This window comes from Lineus longissimus, chromosome 2 (assembly GCF_910592395.1).
Source record: "Lineus longissimus chromosome 2, tnLinLong1.2, whole genome shotgun sequence".
Lineage (NCBI taxonomy): Eukaryota > Metazoa > Nemertea > Pilidiophora > Heteronemertea > Lineidae > Lineus > Lineus longissimus.
In genome coordinates, this window is record NC_088309.1 from 27,524,800 (window position 1) to 27,545,222 (window position 20,423).

At 40.6% G+C, this 20,423-nt stretch overlaps 2 protein-coding genes across 3 annotated transcripts; one reads left to right on the forward strand and one right to left on the reverse strand.

Moving 5' to 3' along the window:
- Positions 1–10,574: 10,574 nt before the first annotated feature.
- On the forward strand, positions 10,575–13,554 carry LOC135483894 (ribosome biogenesis protein NSA2 homolog). The gene is made up of 7 exons (XM_064764956.1): positions 10,575–10,670; positions 11,264–11,331; positions 11,564–11,629; positions 11,920–12,209; positions 12,482–12,576; positions 12,759–12,899; positions 13,084–13,554. The coding sequence occupies exons 1-7, from the start codon at positions 10,668–10,670 to the stop codon at positions 13,201–13,203; spliced, it is 783 nt and encodes a 260-aa protein (XP_064621026.1). The 5' UTR covers positions 10,575–10,667; the 3' UTR covers positions 13,204–13,554.
- Positions 13,555–14,105: 551 nt separating this feature from the next.
- LOC135483895 (COP9 signalosome complex subunit 2) lies at positions 14,106–20,396 on the reverse strand. 2 transcript variants are annotated; one of them, XM_064764957.1, is made up of 11 exons: positions 20,340–20,396; positions 19,763–19,957; positions 19,436–19,561; positions 19,024–19,056; positions 17,779–17,946; positions 17,359–17,463; positions 16,914–17,083; positions 16,512–16,643; positions 16,263–16,360; positions 15,906–16,047; positions 14,106–15,655 (listed from the first exon to the last, which is right to left on the reverse strand). In XM_064764957.1, exons 1-11 carry the CDS (start codon positions 20,394–20,396, stop codon positions 15,514–15,516), a joined length of 1,368 nt encoding a protein of 455 aa, XP_064621027.1. In that variant the 3' UTR covers positions 14,106–15,513. The 2 variants fall into 2 exon arrangements, with proteins under 2 accessions (XP_064621027.1, XP_064621028.1); XM_064764958.1 differs by lacking the exon at positions 19,024–19,056.
- Positions 20,397–20,423: the final 27 nt, after the last annotated feature.

The window sequence follows — 20,423 nt, forward strand, 5'->3', positions numbered from 1 at the left end:
ACTCCAGAGAATGGTTTGACATGTCGGCGCTAGATTCATTATCGGTGATGAGCATTTAGTTTGTAACTACAGTGATGAGCTGCAGGCGGATAGATTCAAATTACATATCATCTTCCTGGTCACCTAAATCCCACACCCAAACTGTCCCTTCAAATCACGTTCACGGAGCAAAATAAATACAATTGCCGTGTGTTTGCGCACTTCCGACGACAAAGGAATCGAATCTTAATTCAAATTCGCCATTGCTGACATCATTGGCGCCAAAGACTATTTCTTTTGACCCTGTTGACCTCGCTTCTAAAAACTTTTTTGAGAAAGCCATTCAAACATTAAAATCAACTACGAACATTATCTATAATATCACCGAGCTATATAAATGCGATATATCAAGAAATAACTGTCGCATTATCGAATTATACGGTTAGCTTGGAACTATTTGTACCCAATTACCCTTCCGCCAGCGTATAACCTCGTCACAATCATGGCGCTTCTTCAATATGCCGACGACTTGACCAACGAAAATCCCGGTCTACCATTAAAGCCTTGATGGCCTCGGCGGTTAGACGGTTGCACTGTGGAATGGTTGGTCACGAGTTCGAACCCCGGCGAATCTACTTTTTCGAGATTTTTGAAGAATGTTCTCGTAATTATTCATTCATGTACGTTTATCAGGCACGGATCCAAGCGGGTATACCAGACGCAAGGCTCCTAATTGATGTAAACGTTTTTCATTTACCACTCATGAAATTTTGGAACACACCTGTCCAGGAATGTTGATGAGAAATGCAGAGCACGCTCCCTCTTCTTCCAGTTCCTAGATTCGCCGGCCCTCTTATACCACCACCTTATACCATTATGAAGATTATCACGAAGAAAACCCCTTCACCCGAACTTTTCAAGCTGAACTACACACTGATTTAGGTGTTCGAGCACTCCAGAGAATGGTTTGACATGTCGGCGCTAGATTCATTATCGGTGATGAGCATTTAGTTTGTAACTACAGTGATGAGCTGCAGGCGGATAGATTCAAATTACATATCATCTTCCTGGTCACCTAAATCCCACACCCAAACTGTCCCTTCAAATCACGTTCACGGAGCAAAATAAATACAATTGCCGTGTGTTTGCGCACTTCCGACGACAAAGGAATCGAATCTTAATTCAAATTCGCCATTGCTGACATCATTGGCGCCAAAGACTATTTCTTTTGACCCTGTTGACCTCGCTTCTAAAAACTTTTTTGAGAAAGCCATTCAAACATTAAAATCAACTACGAACATTATCTATAATATCACCGAGCTATATAAATGCGATATATCAAGAAATAACTGTCGCATTATCGAATTATACGGTTAGCTTGGAACTATTTGTACCCAATTACCCTTCCGCCAGCGTATAACCTCGTCACAATCATGGCGCTTCTTCAATATGCCGACGACTTGACCAACGAAAATCCCGGTCTACCATTAAAGCCTTGATGGCCTCGGCGGTTAGACGGTTGCACTGTGGAATGGTTGGTCACGAGTTCGAACCCCGGCGAATCTACTTTTTCGAGATTTTTGAAGAATGTTCTCGTAATTATTCATTCATGTACGTTTATCAGGCACGGATCCAAGCGGGTATACCAGACGCAAGGCTCCTAATTGATGTAAACGTTTTTCATTTACCACTCATGAAATTTTGGAACACACCTGTCCAGGAATGTTGATGAGAAATGCAGAGCACGCTCCCTCTTCTTCCAGTTCCTAGATTCGCCGGCCCTCTTATACCACCACCTTATACCATTATGAAGATTATCACGAAGAAAACCCCTTCACCCGAACTTTTCAAGCTGAACTACACACTGATTTAGGTGTTCGAGCACTCCAGAGAATGGTTTGACATGTCGGCGCTAGATTCATTATCGGTGATGAGCATTTAGTTTGTAACTACAGTGATGAGCTGCAGGCGGATAGATTCAAATTACATATCATCTTCCTGGTCACCTAAATCCCACACCCAAACTGTCCCTTCAAATCACGTTCACGGAGCAAAATAAATACAATTGCCGTGTGTTTGCGCACTTCCGACGACAAAGGAATCGAATCTTAATTCAAATTCGCCATTGCTGACATCATTGGCGCCAAAGACTATTTCTTTTGACCCTGTTGACCTCGCTTCTAAAAACTTTTTTGAGAAAGCCATTCAAACATTAAAATCAACTACGAACATTATCTATAATATCACCGAGCTATATAAATGCGATATATCAAGAAATAACTGTCGCATTATCGAATTATACGGTTAGCTTGGAACTATTTGGACCCAATTACCCTTCCGCCAGCGTATAACCTCGTCACAATCATGGCGCTTCTTCAATATGCCGACGACTTGACCAACGAAAATCCCGGTCTACCATTAAAGCCTTGATGGCCTCGGCGGTTAGACGGTTGCACTGTGGAATGGTTGGTCACGAGTTCGAACCCCGGCGAATCTACTTTTTCGAGATTTTTGAAGAATGTTCTCGTAATTATTCATTCATGTACGTTTATCAGGCACGGATCCAAGCGGGTATACCAGACGCAAGGCTCCTAATTGATGTAAACGTTTTTCATTTACCACTCATGAAATTTTGGAACACACCTGTCCAGGAATGTTGATGAGAAATGCAGAGCACGCTCCCTCTTCTTCCAGTTCCTAGATTCGCCGGCCCTCTTATACCACCACCTTATACCATTATGAAGATTATCACGAAGAAAACCCCTTCACCCGAACTTTTCAAGCTGAACTACACACTGATTTAGGTGTTCGAGCACTCCAGAGAATGGTTTGACATGTCGGCGCTAGATTCATTATCGGTGATGAGCATTTAGTTTGTAACTACAGTGATGAGCTGCAGGCGGATAGATTCAAATTACATATCATCTTCCTGGTCACCTAAATCCCACACCCAAACTGTCCCTTCAAATCACGTTCACGGAGCAAAATAAATACAATTGCCGTGTGTTTGCGCACTTCCGACGACAAAGGAATCGAATCTTAATTCAAATTCGCCATTGCTGACATCATTGGCGCCAAAGACTATTTCTTTTGACCCTGTTGACCTCGCTTCTAAAAACTTTTTTGAGGAAGCCATTCAAACATTAAAATCAACTACGAACATTATCTATAATATCACCGAGCTATATAAATGCGATATATCAAGAAATAACTGTCGCATTATCGAATTATACGGTTAGCTTGGAACTATTTGGACCCAATTACCCTTCCGCCAGCGTATAACCTCGTCACAATCATGGCGCTTCTTCAATATGCCGACGACTTGACCAACGAAAATCCCGGTCTACCATTAAAGCCTTGATGGCCTCGGCGGTTAGACGGTTGCACTGTGGAATGGTTGGTCACGAGTTCGAACCCCGGCGAATCTACTTTTTCGAGATTTTTGAAGAATGTTCTCGTAATTATTCATTCATGTACGTTTATCAGGCACGGATCCAAGCGGGTATACCAGACGCAAGGCTCCTAATTGATGTAAACGTTTTTCATTTACCACTCATGAAATTTTGGAACACACCTGTCCAGGAATGTTGATGAGAAATGCAGAGCACGCTCCCTCTTCTTCCAGTTCCTAGATTCGCCGGCCCTCTTATACCACCACCTTATACCATTATGAAGATTATCACGAAGAAAACCCCTTCACCCGAACTTTTCAAGCTGAACTACACACTGATTTAGGTGTTCGAGCACTCCAGAGAATGGTTTGACATGTCGGCGCTAGATTCATTATCGGTGATGAGCATTTAGTTTGTAACTACAGTGATGAGCTGCAGGCGGATAGATTCAAATTACATATCATCTTCCTGGTCACCTAAATCCCACACCCAAACTGTCCCTTCAAATCACGTTCACGGAGCAAAATAAATACAATTGCCGTGTGTTTGCGCACTTCCGACGACAAAGGAATCGAATCTTAATTCAAATTCGCCATTGCTGACATCATTGGCGCCAAAGACTATTTCTTTTGACCCTGTTGACCTCGCTTCTAAAAACTTTTTTGAGAAAGCCATTCAAACATTAAAATCAACTACGAACATTATCTATAATATCACCGAGCTATATAAATGCGATATATCAAGAAATAACTGTCGCATTATCGAATTATACGGTTAGCTTGGAACTATTTGTACCCAATTACCCTTCCGCCAGCGTATAACCTCGTCACAATCATGGCGCTTCTTCAATATGCCGACGACTTGACCAACGAAAATCCCGGTCTACCATTAAAGCCTTGATGGCCTCGGCGGTTAGACGGTTGCACTGTGGAATGGTTGGTCACGAGTTCGAACCCCGGCGAATCTACTTTTTCGAGATTTTTGAAGAATGTTCTCGTAATTATTCATTCATGTACGTTTATCAGGCACGGATCCAAGCGGGTATACCAGACGCAAGGCTCCTAATTGATGTAAACGTTTTTCATTTACCACTCATGAAATTTTGGAACACACCTGTCCAGGAATGTTGATGAGAAATGCAGAGCACGCTCCCTCTTCTTCCAGTTCCTAGATTCGCCGGCCCTCTTATACCACCACCTTATACCATTATGAAGATTATCACGAAGAAAACCCCTTCACCCGAACTTTTCAAGCTGAACTACACACTGATTTAGGTGTTCGAGCACTCCAGAGAATGGTTTGACATGTCGGCGCTAGATTCATTATCGGTGATGAGCATTTAGTTTGTAACTACAGTGATGAGCTGCAGGCGGATAGATTCAAATTACATATCATCTTCCTGGTCACCTAAATCCCACACCCAAACTGTCCCTTCAAATCACGTTCACGGAGCAAAATAAATACAATTGCCGTGTGTTTGCGCACTTCCGACGACAAAGGAATCGAATCTTAATTCAAATTCGCCATTGCTGACATCATTGGCGCCAAAGACTATTTCTTTTGACCCTGTTGACCTCGCTTCTAAAAACTTTTTTGAGAAAGCCATTCAAACATTAAAATCAACTACGAACATTATCTATAATATCACCGAGCTATATAAATGCGATATATCAAGAAATAACTGTCGCATTATCGAATTATACGGTTAGCTTGGAACTATTTGGACCCAATTACCCTTCCGCCAGCGTATAACCTCGTCACAATCATGGCGCTTCTTCAATATGCCGACGACTTGACCAACGAAAATCCCGGTCTACCATTAAAGCCTTGATGGCCTCGGCGGTTAGACGGTTGCACTGTGGAATGGTTGGTCACGAGTTCGAACCCCGGCGAATCTACTTTTTCGAGATTTTTGAAGAATGTTCTCGTAATTATTCATTCATGTACGTTTATCAGGCACGGATCCAAGCGGGTATACCAGACGCAAGGCTCCTAATTGATGTAAACGTTTTTCATTTACCACTCATGAAATTTTGGAACACACCTGTCCAGGAATGTTGATGAGAAATGCAGAGCACGCTCCCTCTTCTTCCAGTTCCTAGATTCGCCGGCCCTCTTATACCACCACCTTATACCATTATGAAGATTATCACGAAGAAAACCCCTTCACCCGAACTTTTCAAGCTGAACTACACACTGATTTAGGTGTTCGAGCACTCCAGAGAATGGTTTGACATGTCGGCGCTAGATTCATTATCGGTGATGAGCATTTAGTTTGTAACTACAGTGATGAGCTGCAGGCGGATAGATTCAAATTACATATCATCTTCCTGGTCACCTAAATCCCACACCCAAACTGTCCCTTCAAATCACGTTCACGGAGCAAAATAAATACAATTGCCGTGTGTTTGCGCACTTCCGACGACAAAGGAATCGAATCTTAATTCAAATTCGCCATTGCTGACATCATTGGCGCCAAAGACTATTTCTTTTGACCCTGTTGACCTCGCTTCTAAAAACTTTTTTGAGAAAGCCATTCAAACATTAAAATCAACTACGAACATTATCTATAATATCACCGAGCTATATAAATGCGATATATCAAGAAATAACTGTCGCATTATCGAATTATACGGTTAGCTTGGAACTATTTGTACCCAATTACCCTTCCGCCAGCGTATAACCTCGTCACAATCATGGCGCTTCTTCAATATGCCGACGACTTGACCAACGAAAATCCCGGTCTACCATTAAAGCCTTGATGGCCTCGGCGGTTAGACGGTTGCACTGTGGAATGGTTGGTCACGAGTTCGAACCCCGGCGAATCTACTTTTTCGAGATTTTTGAAGAATGTTCTCGTAATTATTCATTCATGTACGTTTATCAGGCACGGATCCAAGCGGGTATACCAGACGCAAGGCTCCTAATTGATGTAAACGTTTTTCATTTACCACTCATGAAATTTTGGAACACACCTGTCCAGGAATGTTGATGAGAAATGCAGAGCACGCTCCCTCTTCTTCCAGTTCCTAGATTCGCCGGCCCTCTTATACCACCACCTTATACCATTATGAAGATTATCACGAAGAAAACCCCTTCACCCGAACTTTTCAAGCTGAACTACACACTGATTTAGGTGTTCGAGCACTCCAGAGAATGGTTTGACATGTCGGCGCTAGATTCATTATCGGTGATGAGCATTTAGTTTGTAACTACAGTGATGAGCTGCAGGCGGATAGATTCAAATTACATATCATCTTCCTGGTCACCTAAATCCCACACCCAAACTGTCCCTTCAAATCACGTTCACGGAGCAAAATAAATACAATTGCCGTGTGTTTGCGCACTTCCGACGACAAAGGAATCGAATCTTAATTCAAATTCGCCATTGCTGACATCATTGGCGCCAAAGACTATTTCTTTTGACCCTGTTGACCTCGCTTCTAAAAACTTTTTTGAGAAAGCCATTCAAACATTAAAATCAACTACGAACATTATCTATAATATCACCGAGCTATATAAATGCGATATATCAAGAAATAACTGTCGCATTATCGAATTATACGGTTAGCTTGGAACTATTTGGACCCAATTACCCTTCCGCCAGCGTATAACCTCGTCACAATCATGGCGCTTCTTCAATATGCCGACGACTTGACCAACGAAAATCCCGGTCTACCATTAAAGCCTTGATGGCCTCGGCGGTTAGACGGTTGCACTGTGGAATGGTTGGTCACGAGTTCGAACCCCGGCGAATCTACTTTTTCGAGATTTTTGAAGAATGTTCTCGTAATTATTCATTCATGTACGTTTATCAGGCACGGATCCAAGCGGGTATACCAGACGCAAGGCTCCTAATTGATGTAAACGTTTTTCATTTACCACTCATGAAATTTTGGAACACACCTGTCCAGGAATGTTGATGAGAAATGCAGAGCACGCTCCCTCTTCTTCCAGTTCCTAGATTCGCCGGCCCTCTTATACCACCACCTTATACCATTATGAAGATTATCACGAAGAAAACCCCTTCACCCGAACTTTTCAAGCTGAACTACACACTGATTTAGGTGTTCGAGCACTCCAGAGAATGGTTTGACATGTCGGCGCTAGATTCATTATCGGTGATGAGCATTTAGTTTGTAACTACAGTGATGAGCTGCAGGCGGATAGATTCAAATTACATATCATCTTCCTGGTCACCTAAATCCCACACCCAAACTGTCCCTTCAAATCACGTTCACGGAGCAAAATAAATACAATTGCCGTGTGTTTGCGCACTTCCGACGACAAAGGAATCGAATCTTAATTCAAATTCGCCATTGCTGACATCATTGGCGCCAAAGACTATTTCTTTTGACCCTGTTGACCTCGCTTCTAAAAACTTTTTTGAGAAAGCCATTCAAACATTAAAATCAACTACGAACATTATCTATAATATCACCGAGCTATATAAATGCGATATATCAAGAAATAACTGTCGCATTATCGAATTATACGGTTAGCTTGGAACTATTTGGACCCAATTACCCTTCCGCCAGCGTATAACCTCGTCACAATCATGGCGCTTCTTCAATATGCCGACGACTTGACCAACGAAAATCCCGGTCTACCATTAAAGCCTTGATGGCCTCGGCGGTTAGACGGTTGCACTGTGGAATGGTTGGTCACGAGTTCGAACCCCGGCGAATCTACTTTTTCGAGATTTTTGAAGAATGTTCTCGTAATTATTCATTCATGTACGTTTATCAGGCACGGATCCAAGCGGGTATACCAGACGCAAGGCTCCTAATTGATGTAAACGTTTTTCATTTACCACTCATGAAATTTTGGAACACACCTGTCCAGGAATGTTGATGAGAAATGCAGAGCACGCTCCCTCTTCTTCCAGTTCCTAGATTCGCCGGCCCTCTTATACCACCACCTTATACCATTATGAAGATTATCACGAAGAAAACCCCTTCACCCGAACTTTTCAAGCTGAACTACACACTGATTTAGGTGTTCGAGCACTCCAGAGAATGGTTTGACATGTCGGCGCTAGATTCATTATCGGTGATGAGCATTTAGTTTGTAACTACAGTGATGAGCTGCAGGCGGATAGATTCAAATTACATATCATCTTCCTGGTCACCTAAATCCCACACCCAAACTGTCCCTTCAAATCACGTTCACGGAGCAAAATAAATACAATTGCCGTGTGTTTGCGCACTTCCGACGACAAAGGAATCGAATCTTAATTCAAATTCGCCATTGCTGACATCATTGGCGCCAAAGACTATTTCTTTTGACCCTGTTGACCTCGCTTCTAAAAACTTTTTTGAGAAAGCCATTCAAACATTAAAATCAACTACAAACATTATCTATAATATCACCGAGCTATATAAATGCGATATATCAAGAAATAACTGTCGCATTATCGAATTATACGGTTAGCTTGGAACTATTTGGACCCAATTACCCTTCCGCCAGCGTATAACCTCGTCACAATCATGGCGCTTATTCAATATGCCGACGACTTGACCAACGAAAATCCCGGACTACCATTAAAGCCTTGATGGCCTCGGCGGTTAGACGGTTGCACTGTGGAATGGTTGGTCACGAGTTCGAACCCCGGCGAATCTACTTTTTCGAGATTTTTGAAGAATGTTCTCGTAATTATTCATTCATGTACGTTTATCAGGCACGGATCCAAGCGGGTATACCAGACGCAAGGCTCCTAATTGATGTAAACGTTTTTCATTTACCACTCATGAAATTTTGGAACACACCTGTCCAGGAATGTTGATGAGAAATGCAGAGCACGCTCCCTCTTCTTCCAGTTCCTAGATTCGCCGGCCCTCTTATACCACCACCTTATACCATTATGAAGATTATCACGAAGAAAACCCCTTCACCCGAACTTTTCAAGCTGAACTACACACTGATTTAGGTGTTCGAGCACTCCAGAGAATGGTTTGACATGTCGGCGCTAGATTCATTATCGGTGATGAGCATTTAGTTTGTAACTACAGTGATGAGCTGCAGGCGGATAGATTCAAATTACATATCATCTTCCTGGTCACCTAAATCCCACACCCAAACTGTCCCTTCAAATCACGTTCACGGAGCAAAATAAATACAATTGCCGTGTGTTTGCACACTTCCGACGACAAAGGAATCGAATCTTAATTCAAATTCGCCATTGCTGACATCATTGGCGCCAAAGACTATTTCTTTTGACCCTGTTGACCTCGCTTCTAAAAACTTTTTTGAGAAAGCCATTCAAACATTAAAATCAACTACGAACATTATCTATAATATCACCGAGCTATATAAATGCGATATATCAAGAAATAACTGTCGCATTATCGAATTAGACGGTTAGCTTGGAACTATTTGTACCCAATTACCCTTCCGCCAGCGTATAACCTCGTCACAATCATGGCGCTTCTTCAATATGCCGACGACTTGACCAACGAAAATCCCGGTCTACCATTAAAGCCTTGATGGCCTCGGCGGTTAGACGGTTGCACTGTGGAATGGTTGCCACGAGTTCGAACCCTGGCGAATCTTCTTTTTCGAGATTTTTGAAGAATGTTCTCGTAATTATTCATTCATGTACGTTTATCAGGCACGGATCCACCGGGTATACCAGACGCAAGGCTCCTAATTGATGTAAACGTTTTTAATTTACCACTCATGAAATTTTGGAACACACTTGTCCAGGAATGTTGATGAGAAATGCAGAGCACGCTCCCTCTTCTTCCAGTTCCTAGATTCGCCGGCCCTCTTATACCACAATCATTAAAATTTCATTTAAGTGTCTCAATTTTACCATGGCAAACTGACAGCACTTCACCATAGTGAATTGGTACGGTGAAATATATTCACCATGGTGAGCATGGTAAACTTTGAATTCACCATGGTATTGGTGAGCATAATTTATGGTCAACTCCGATTTTACCATGGTAGGCCTAAATTATTTTGAATTGAATGAATTGGATTACAGTGTATACGTAACCATTAGACTCACTACGTTGTGTGAGTTATCATTTTAATACGAAGCATAGAGAATTTGTGTCAATATACCGACTTTTGGCTTTGGATTACGAAAAATTATGTCTTAAAAGGAAAATACCATTCAACTGTGTGGTGTGACCACGCATTGATCTCAAACTGAACTATAGTTTGTTAAGTTATTAACAGAGGGCGCTCGATCCTTTAATTTTTGCACAACTTCCGGTGCACGAACGTGACATTTTTGTCTCTCAAAAGTCAATGAATACGCCCAATCAAAGTATCAGATAAACAAAAATCATGGTAGGTTTGAAAGAATAAGCATTTGTGATGTTTTTAATATCTTTATAGGGTGATATCTGCGAGTAGTTTGGACGATTTTCACATTTCTGTGGTGGTGTTCAAGGTTGTTGTTATTGTCGGTTTTTTTGTAGGCCTACCGTGCAAAGCTCCATATCGATATATATCCAATCTAGCCCCTTTTATAGTGGTCCAATTAAAAATTACATCTTTTGCAGGACATACAATAACCAAGTCGCAAGTGTGTGACAGGGTTGGGCAATGGCAATCAGCTGTCCAATGCGGCACTTTGGGCCAGTGCTGTGTCGGTGTGGCCGTGGGCATATCTGTTCACTGAGTCTGTTGTACGTTGACACGAAGTTGGTTAGGCCTACTGATATCTTACCCGTCCTATCATCATTGTCAATTATTATCAGTTAAAGTTCTTTGAATGCTGCGGGTAAAGATACACTATACAGTCTATAGAGTGTGGGCCTGTATATCACACAGTGTCTGGTCTGGTCTCTTCAAACACATCCTTAGTGATTGTGACGTCTCTGGGTTTTGAACAGTTCTACTACTTACAAGAGTTCATTGATTCATGATTTGATTTTCAGCCGCAAAATGAACATATAGAGTTACATCGGAAACGCCATGGCTACAGACTTGATTATCATGAAAAGAAGTAAGTCAATAGCCTAATTCCTTGTTTCATGTTCAGTGTGAGAAGAAATAGTGGCTTCATTCTGTGAGCAAATCTAACAATGTAAATGCTTTCCTTATAATATTGAAGTTGTCCGCTAGTTTTTAGAAGATTCTAGGACAGCAGTATGTTGGAAGGCATTCATTTTTAGGGTCAGCTATTTCTCCGCCTCCTCTGATTAAAAACTTCATTCTTTGTCATTTGTACTTTCTAGGAGGAAGAAAGAGGCTCGTCAGCCCCACGAAATGGCGCAGAAAGCCAAAAAGCTGAGAGGATTGAAGTAAGTACTTTGGCAGAAGAGATGATGTTTATCTGCTCCAAAGCAGGTTATGGCATTACGGACCCTGGAGATGAAGAACTTCATCACATACTTTCAACACTTCCTACTGATTGAATGTTGTTGTGTGGGAAAGGTGTTGCCTGGGAAACTGGATTCCCAGGTTAACTGACCTGAATTTTCACATCCACAGTCCTAAGAATGTGTTGTTGTCACCAAAAAGACGGACACAGTTGAAATTTGTTGTCACTTTCGAAAACTTGTGACACATGAGTTTTTATTCTCTATTTCAGAGCAAAAATGTACAACAAGAAACGTCACTCTGAGAAGATCCAGATGAAGAAGACCTTGAAGATGCATGAAGAGAGAAAGACGAAGCAGAAGAGTGATGATAACGTACCTGAGGGAGCTGTACCGGCTTATCTATTGGACAGAGAAACACAAACTAGAGCTAAGGTCTTATCCAATATGATAAAACAGAAGAGGAAAGAAAAGGCTGGCAAGTGGGAAGTGCCTTTACCTAAAGTGAAGGGAGTCAGTGAAGCAGAGGTATTCAAAGTAGTCAAGACTGGCAAAAGTAGACGTAAGTATCACATAGGCTGTTCAAACAAAACATAAAGCTCACTTCGGAGTACAGGAAATATGTAATGTTTCATGTAAACCTAAGTGGCATGCCAAACATATCAGAATGCTGTGTAGGTGTTGAAACCAATAGCTGTGATGCCAAAGTTACATAGTCCTTAAAATATTACTGTTGTGCCTTCATGTTTACAATATGAGCGATTAACTTTATGTTCCTGTGCAAAAAATATTCATGTTTTGATAAACAGACTCAAAATTTACTTCCACTTGCAGGAAAAGCCTGGAAGAGGATGGTTCTAAAAGCCACATTCGTTGGTGAAGGATTTACACGAAAGCCACCGAAATATGAGAGATTTATAAGACCTATGGTGAGTCAGACTGCACTACATGCACTACACCAGAAGACTTGTAGATAATTGACTCACTGCCCAAGCAACAACATGATATGCATGAGAATAAGGGTAGATATGAATGAAAGTCCTGTTGTCAGTTCAGTCCTCTTCATCATGGTAATACATCATAAACCTCAGTCTCTTCCTTTCCCTTTCAGGCTCTCCGTTATAAAAAGGCTCATGTGACACATCCAGAACTAAAAGCTACATTCTGTCTTCCAATCATTGGAGTTAAGAAGAATCCAAATTCAGCATTATATACGTCTTTAGGTGTAATAACGAAGGGAACAGTGATAGAGGTAAGTTGTTTTGTGAAATTCCTAGACCAGATCTGAAGTTCTGGTGTTCCCATTTTTTGTATGGCACTGTATCTTGGTGGAATTGAGAAATGTCAGTTACTGGGGTTCTTGGTTTTTTCCTTTTTGAGGTATTGATTGTATGTTGTTGTCTCTTGGAATAATCAATTTTCTTTTGTAATTTCAGGTGAACATCAGTGAGTTGGGTCTTGTTACACAAGGAGGGAAAGTGGTATGGGGGAAATATGCTCAGGTGACAAATAATCCAGAACTTGATGGCTGCATCAATTCTGTACTATTGGTATAGAATCATTATGGATATCGGAGCATTGTGCCTATGGACTCTTTCACTGCCAATATCTAAACCTACCAAGTCTGATCATAACAAAGTTGAGCAGGATTATTGGATCTATGCTCATCTCGAACCTGTTTCATCAAAACTAATGATGCTGGGACACTTGTCTCCACTTGTCACTGGAAGTATGAAGTACGATCTTAAATAATGTTGTTAAGAACCATTGTTTCTATTAGAAAGTCATTATCACATTCTGAATGTCAGTTTACTTGTTGGCCTGTATTTGAGTGGCTCTCTGTCAATCATGTCAGTCAGATATCTAAAAAACATATGTTTTGGAATAAATATGAAATGAGCCAAAAATCTCGGTTGTTTTTGTTATTTGTTGAGACACGTTGTATTATCTCTGTCAATGTGGCCAGGTTATGATGAATGGTTATTAAACAATGTTGAACATGACACTTTGTCCCGAGATGGGTTTCGTCCTCCTCCCAGGACTGTTGGTCGCAGAGGATAGTTGTCTCTGTGGACAGGACGCCTCCTTGGACCTGACCATTTCACCTCGGGAACAACTCCCAAGGACAAGGGTCCCTGTGGCAATTAATCCTCCACTGAGGATTGTGACAATTTGTCCTATTTGATTCCAAGGACCATCACCTCTTCCTCTGAGCAGTGGAGAATGATCCTGAGCCAATGGCCATTAGCCAGTTTGCCCCCAAGCTCAAGGGGTACATTCATTAAGGACATGTTTTTGCGCGCAGTGTCTACACCCAAATACGGTGGGACTGCCTGTCCAATACTGATATCGTAGGAGGAAAATAGCCCTGCAGTTCACGCCTCACTGATCCACATCAAGGTAGACTTAGCACAGGGTCTTAATGACATCAATGTACTCAAAAACAAATGAATACGTAGTAAATGTTTATTTCTGCCGCAAGTTCCCAAAAGAAACAGACCATCATGAACATGTCATTCATAATACAGGAATCACAGTAATATTCTTCACAATTATGAAAAAAGCCCAGGACAGAGAAGAAAAAACAAATTTGCATCCCCCAAAGTTATCTGAACCCGAGATGTATATAACTTGGCTGTTCACACCCTAAATAACATACTGTGCTCACCAAGTTTCCTCGGGTGGTGCTAAAGTCTCACCTAAAATCAATCAGCACATTATATCCGAGTCCTCTGTCGTCGTGCAAGTTCAGCTTTATAATGTACTTTTACAACCCTATATTACATGATTCCACTTCACCAGAACTGCAGCAACAATAAACACATCTTAACTTGTAGCAAAGCAGTCAAAAAGCTTTGCTGTAAAAAAAGGTGACAATGCATGTAGTCTTTTTATTACAAATGCACATTTCACATAATCTTTTGACCAAAAGAATAACATTACACCATCCTGATTATGGTAGATGTATATAAGTGTTTCCTACCATAGCACATGTATTTATACATTGTAATTGCAAAGTGTCCATTCCTGTGGTAGAGTTGAATCAAAGTGCTTCCATAATGTTAACAGTTGTGGAGATTTTCCCCTTTGACCGACATCCATGTTGACACATGCCCCCGAGGGCCTGAAGGCTCTATCTATAACCAAGTACACCTATACCTAGACATGTGTAAATTCCAGTCACACTGACAGATCGGTCATCTTCCTTCATCATAATTTGGATCAAAAAGAATGCTCATCACCATATAGACTCCTAAACCCAACTTAGAATAGAGGATCTCTGTTACATGTATGCCAGAAGTCTTTCACACAGCTAAACATAAGCTTGAAACTGAATAATCATGCATAGCACACTGAACTGTGTTGTAATATTGATGAAAGCCCACATTGCCTGTCAATAGCACAGTCATACCAGAGAAAAACATTTCCAGAGCTGCACTGAACCATTGTTCTTTTCATTAAAAGATATATTTCCATTTTCATATATGGAATATTGAATCAAGAGAAATTTCAAGCTTACAGGATTTTCACCTCGGTAACCTGGAACCCTTATTCTTCAGAATTATGATTAATGTCCTTAAAACAGGGGCGTTACAGGAGACACTGTTTAATCCTATCACACCCTTCATCACACCCATGTCAACTATAGTAGTACATACAAAATAGTCAAGATACCATCTCAATCTGCTAAGCCGTTTTCTTGTAGACTACAAGTACAAGTTCCTCATTTTCCATTGTCACTTTAGAAGTTGTAGAGGGTAATGATTACGGTCCACTAGCCCTGCAGATATCCAGGATACTTGAAATGTTTCAGCATTAAACGGTTGCAGTCCTCAGTGAATCTTTCAGAAAGCAAAGAGTCTGGCTCACGCCATCTTATTAATCACTGCTTGATGTAAGGACTGGAGTTGAGCAGCCCATTTGTCCATAGCACTGTATCGGGCAACCTGTGTTTGTCGGTCTAATTCTAGCACTTGATTTACTTGATCTATCCTACCCTGAATCGTGCTGAAAAGAAAAGTAATATAGCGGTCAGGATAAAAGTCAGTTGATTTGCAAATGAAATCAGTTATCTTACTGGCTAATGAATTCATTTCAGTGATAAGAATTCTATAATTGCCAGCAATGAAGCAAATGTACAACTGTTGCTCTCAAAGGAAAGTACGGAAACAGCATCTGCTGAAGTGACCAAATCGCACACAGTCCTCTCCACATAATATCAGCCAAAGCAAGATACGCCACATCTCTCACAACTCACCTGTCTAAAATACAGGACACTAATAAATTCTCAACCTCTGTCACGTCGATATTGAGCTCCTTAGAAATGAACGGTATGTGTATCCTAGTATAGGGTTTTATCAACTTGATTAGTACCTGGGTCCTTATATTCCTAAGCAAATCTGGAAAGCAAGAGAAAGTCATTAGAAACGGATGTTCAAATGACCATGATACATCATCATGGAGAAAGGTTGTTTAAAGTTAGATAGATCAACATCTAGGCCTGCATGAAAAAGGACTTACTACAGCAGTGGAACCACAACACCAATAAGAATACAGCAAGTGTGATTGTGAATGACGAAGCTGTCTTTGACAGGAAACAAGAAAGTGGCATTACCTTCTATATGTTCTCTAATGAATGGATCCTCCATTATGTTCCGTCTATTGGTTTTTAAGATCTTTTCGAATTCGTTTATATCATTGTTCTGGTATGCACTGGAAAAGGAATGAATGAACAGATAAGACATAAAGTCTGTGTGTCACGAGTGAAATGTGGATGCTAGGGAATTAGCATGTATGTCTTCACCTGGCAGCGTTGACATCAATGCAACAGCTCGGTGGGTAGAAGACTTTACAAAGTACTAACCTAACTAAATTTGTCATTGCTAGGATTTCTGGATCATTTTTATAAGGCTTTGCTTCCTGTGAATCAAATGGGTTGATCCCGGACTTCATCAGCATATTGGCCAGCACAAGATACTTCAAACACGTTGTTCGTCTGAAAGAGAAATAATGAAAGAACTGGTTATTAGCTGCCAATTTATTTATCAGCAGTACCTGTGTATCATATCCATGTGTGGAACCTTCACATTCAGTATCATGATTCAAGTTGGCACAGTGTCTCTTATGAAGAAAGTGTTACCCAAGATTGTTTATCTGATCTCCAGACGAGATGAAATTGATATACATGTACATTGTGTCGAATTCAGGTTGGAAGTCAATTCAATCTCCAGCCTCGGTGTTTTCAATTGCTGCCATAAAAGCTTACCTCGGACTCCCTGACTCATCGTAATTCTTGAATGCCTCGAAGAAGTCTGTATGAGCTTTTTCATATTCGCCTTCTCTCAGATGCATCTTGCCACCACATTCTCGAATGACGCCCATGATTAGAGGATGTGGGATGGCGGACTTGATGTGGAGGGACTGTTCATACAAAGCCTGGTGAGAAGAGCAGCGGTTAAAGCACCTACCAATCCAATACACTGCCTCCGATCCACTCGAAGAGTCGATAAGGCCATACACTTTGCGTAACCCTATACCCTCGCAAAGGTTTCCATCAGAGATTCTATGACAGACGATAATCGTCACAGAATCCCCGAAAGCCCATCCAGAGAGATGAATCGGAAACTGAGATGCCATGCTTTCTACGGACTCTGCTTACATAGAATGCTAAGCATTCTCAGAAATAAATTCAGGAATATTACGGAACTTACTTTCAATTTTTTGTTATTTTTCTGTGCAGTATACATTTGAATTTCCAGGGCATAAATCTCTAAGAGTTGTGTTCCTTTTTTCAGGTCATCTTCACCTTCTTCTGTCTGAAAAAAGTACATCACAGTTGTATTAGATATCTAATTATAGTCACTGATTGAAGATCTTAAATTTATACTTGATTAACCAGTTTACCAAATGAGTGGTCATAGAAGTGGCGCCATCACAGAATGTCATCGATAGAGTAAAAGAAGCTTTGTTAGGAATGTATGCAGTAACCTAATAGAAAGACATGACGTTTTCAGGGAAGCTCATTACCTTGGTATAAAGCAGTTTTCTAAACAACTGATTTTATTGATAATCGATTACATACTGGATAAATTGATCTATTAACAACTATTATCAAATCAAGAGCAGTTTACCTGACAAGACTGATGCAACTGTTTCAATATTTTCTGTAATTTTCCGTATTCTTCTCGGTCAAAGTATAACTTTCCTAATTTTGTATTTGTTTTGAACCACAGTCTATCATTTTTGGCTTCTTTTAAAGCCTCGAGCGTTGTCTCGTAGAAGTTTTGAAGAAGGGCCATCTGTAAGTAGAAGAGGTAATACACAAACTGAAAATCACACTACATGTATTTCCCAAAACCTGACAGTTAAAACAGCTTGGAATGAAATCATCTTGGAAATCAGCAGCTGAAGTAAGAACAAAACCAAACACATCGTTCAACCTGATGTGACATATAGATCTCTCCTTCTCTAACAAAAGATACAAAATATAGTTGATTTCCACTGCAGACAATGAGGAATATCACTATTGGTTTCCAAACCCAGAACCGCTCTCAAAGTAACCCAACCTGTCTTGAGAAAGTCGATCAAAGAAGATTTGAAAAAGAAAATAAGCAACGAAAATATATACAACATATTCTATATGCGCTACTGCAAGAACAAACAACTTGTCTAACAAAGCAGAGCCTAGGTTGTTTTGTTCAGTGACAACACTCTCAAGTTTTCCATGGTTACAGTAGTATGTCACACTATGATAATTTACCAGCATGTTATTCTGTCTCAAGAGATTGTGGTCAAAATACAGAAGAGTGTTCGCACCCCATTATGAATGAAGCCAAGGATAGAGTTAAAGCCTGGGAGAAAGATGGACTGATTGATCCACAAGTCCAGGTTGATGGGAATGAAGCCAGGGACATTGTTAAGTGATGCATTTTGTTGTTGATCTTCACCAGGTTATTCTTCAACACAAAGAAATGCAGTTTTTTCACAGGAGTGCTTAGACCAGAGTTCAATGGAACGGCAAAATCATTTACTCTTCATTTACAACAGGTTTTATTCATATAGAGTAATAATTCTCTCTCTGCATCGCTCAAGTCCATTGAATGAATCAAATTTCATCGAAATGGCCCAAGTCTAGTGCTATGAGGTCAAATTGGTGATGATGATAACACAATGGCAGCTATCATGCAGATCTTCCTCTACTCAAACGTGTGCTTTATGATAAGAGTTAGTTCATCAGGATAACACTTTCCCCTCTAAATTGATGTCAACTTAGCGCTATCTGGGCAATTCAAAACAGTAAAAATTTTTGTTACTATGAGGCATTTGATTAGTTCATGCATGCCTGGAGCAGAGGGGCTACAGCACACATGACTTACCGACTTTTTTATACCAGGAACCTGGCCCTTGCTCTAAAATAAAGCAAAACAGGACATGTATTTTTACCACAGTTTATTCTCTGGTCAGCGATCAGTAATTTGTTGGTACTTCTGCCAGCGGTGATGTTGGTTCCAAGTCCTCAAAGGAGTATACATTTTCAAGACATTCAAGAATGGACCTACTTAGGTAGCTTCAGTGAGGCCACTTTCACAACCAAGTGCTTGATATTAAGCACCAAATCCCCTACCATCCCAACTTTATACCATGTAGTCATCCCTCTTAGTCTTTTTACCATCGACTTAGGCAGTACTGCAGCTTGAAAGAAATATATTTTTAGCCAACAGATGTCTTTCAAGCAAATGAATGCTCATTTAGCATGTTGAGGGTCAACATCTCAATAGGTAAACTTACCTGCTTTGATGTCGAAATGTAATCTAAAATTGAATTGATAGACTTCTCCGAGTAGTTTCTTGTCACAGCACTTTTGATGTACATAAGCAGTTGTTTGTACCTCGTCATCATTTCTTCAAAGTTCCCCTGGAAAAACATTTTTAAAAAATCATTTTTGGTAACACTGAAAACAGAGTTGTATCTGTCCAAAAGCCTGGGAAAGATATATGATGCATGTTCTTGACATTTGGAGAATATACTCCAAATTTTGATACACAAAATTTGTGCAGCATGTACTTCCTTTTAAAGACATAATGCATTTTAAAAACATGCGACAGCGAAACTTACCAGTTTAAAGTTAATCTTTATCATTTGTTTCAAAGCTTTAAAACCCCATTCGCCCTTGTCCTTCCCTTCCAAGTCGAGCACCCTTTGAAAGCTGTCCAATGCAGATCGCGGGTCATCTTCTTTCAATGCCTTGGAATTGTAATACTGGTTTTCCAAGTCAACATCTGGCTCAGAGTTGCTGTCCTCCGAGTACTCCTGAAATGAACAAAGTGGTACAATCTTGACTCTCATATTACAATAGGTAGATGTAGACACTTAATTTTGTGTATATCATAAATAACTCAACCAGAAGCTGAAATAGAGAAAAAACCAAACACAAAAATGACCAATGAAATGTATGCAGGCCTATTATGACAACAGTACACTGTCCAAAACGTACACAGCACATGCATTGCACTGCACTCTACAGAAATGCACGCAAAATGGGATGAACCGGCATTTATTTATGTCAACTTTCCCTGCATAATCTCACTAACAGTAGAAGTTGAAACAATGTGACGCTACTATGAGGTGAACCCTCTTGCTTTATTCTTTATCTACAACAGTTTTCAGAGTAAAATGACAAATGCAAACCCACCAAATCATACTGTTCATCATCACCATCATCACACATGAAATCATCTTCGTCCGACATTTTGGCTTTATCGACAAAGTGCGCAGG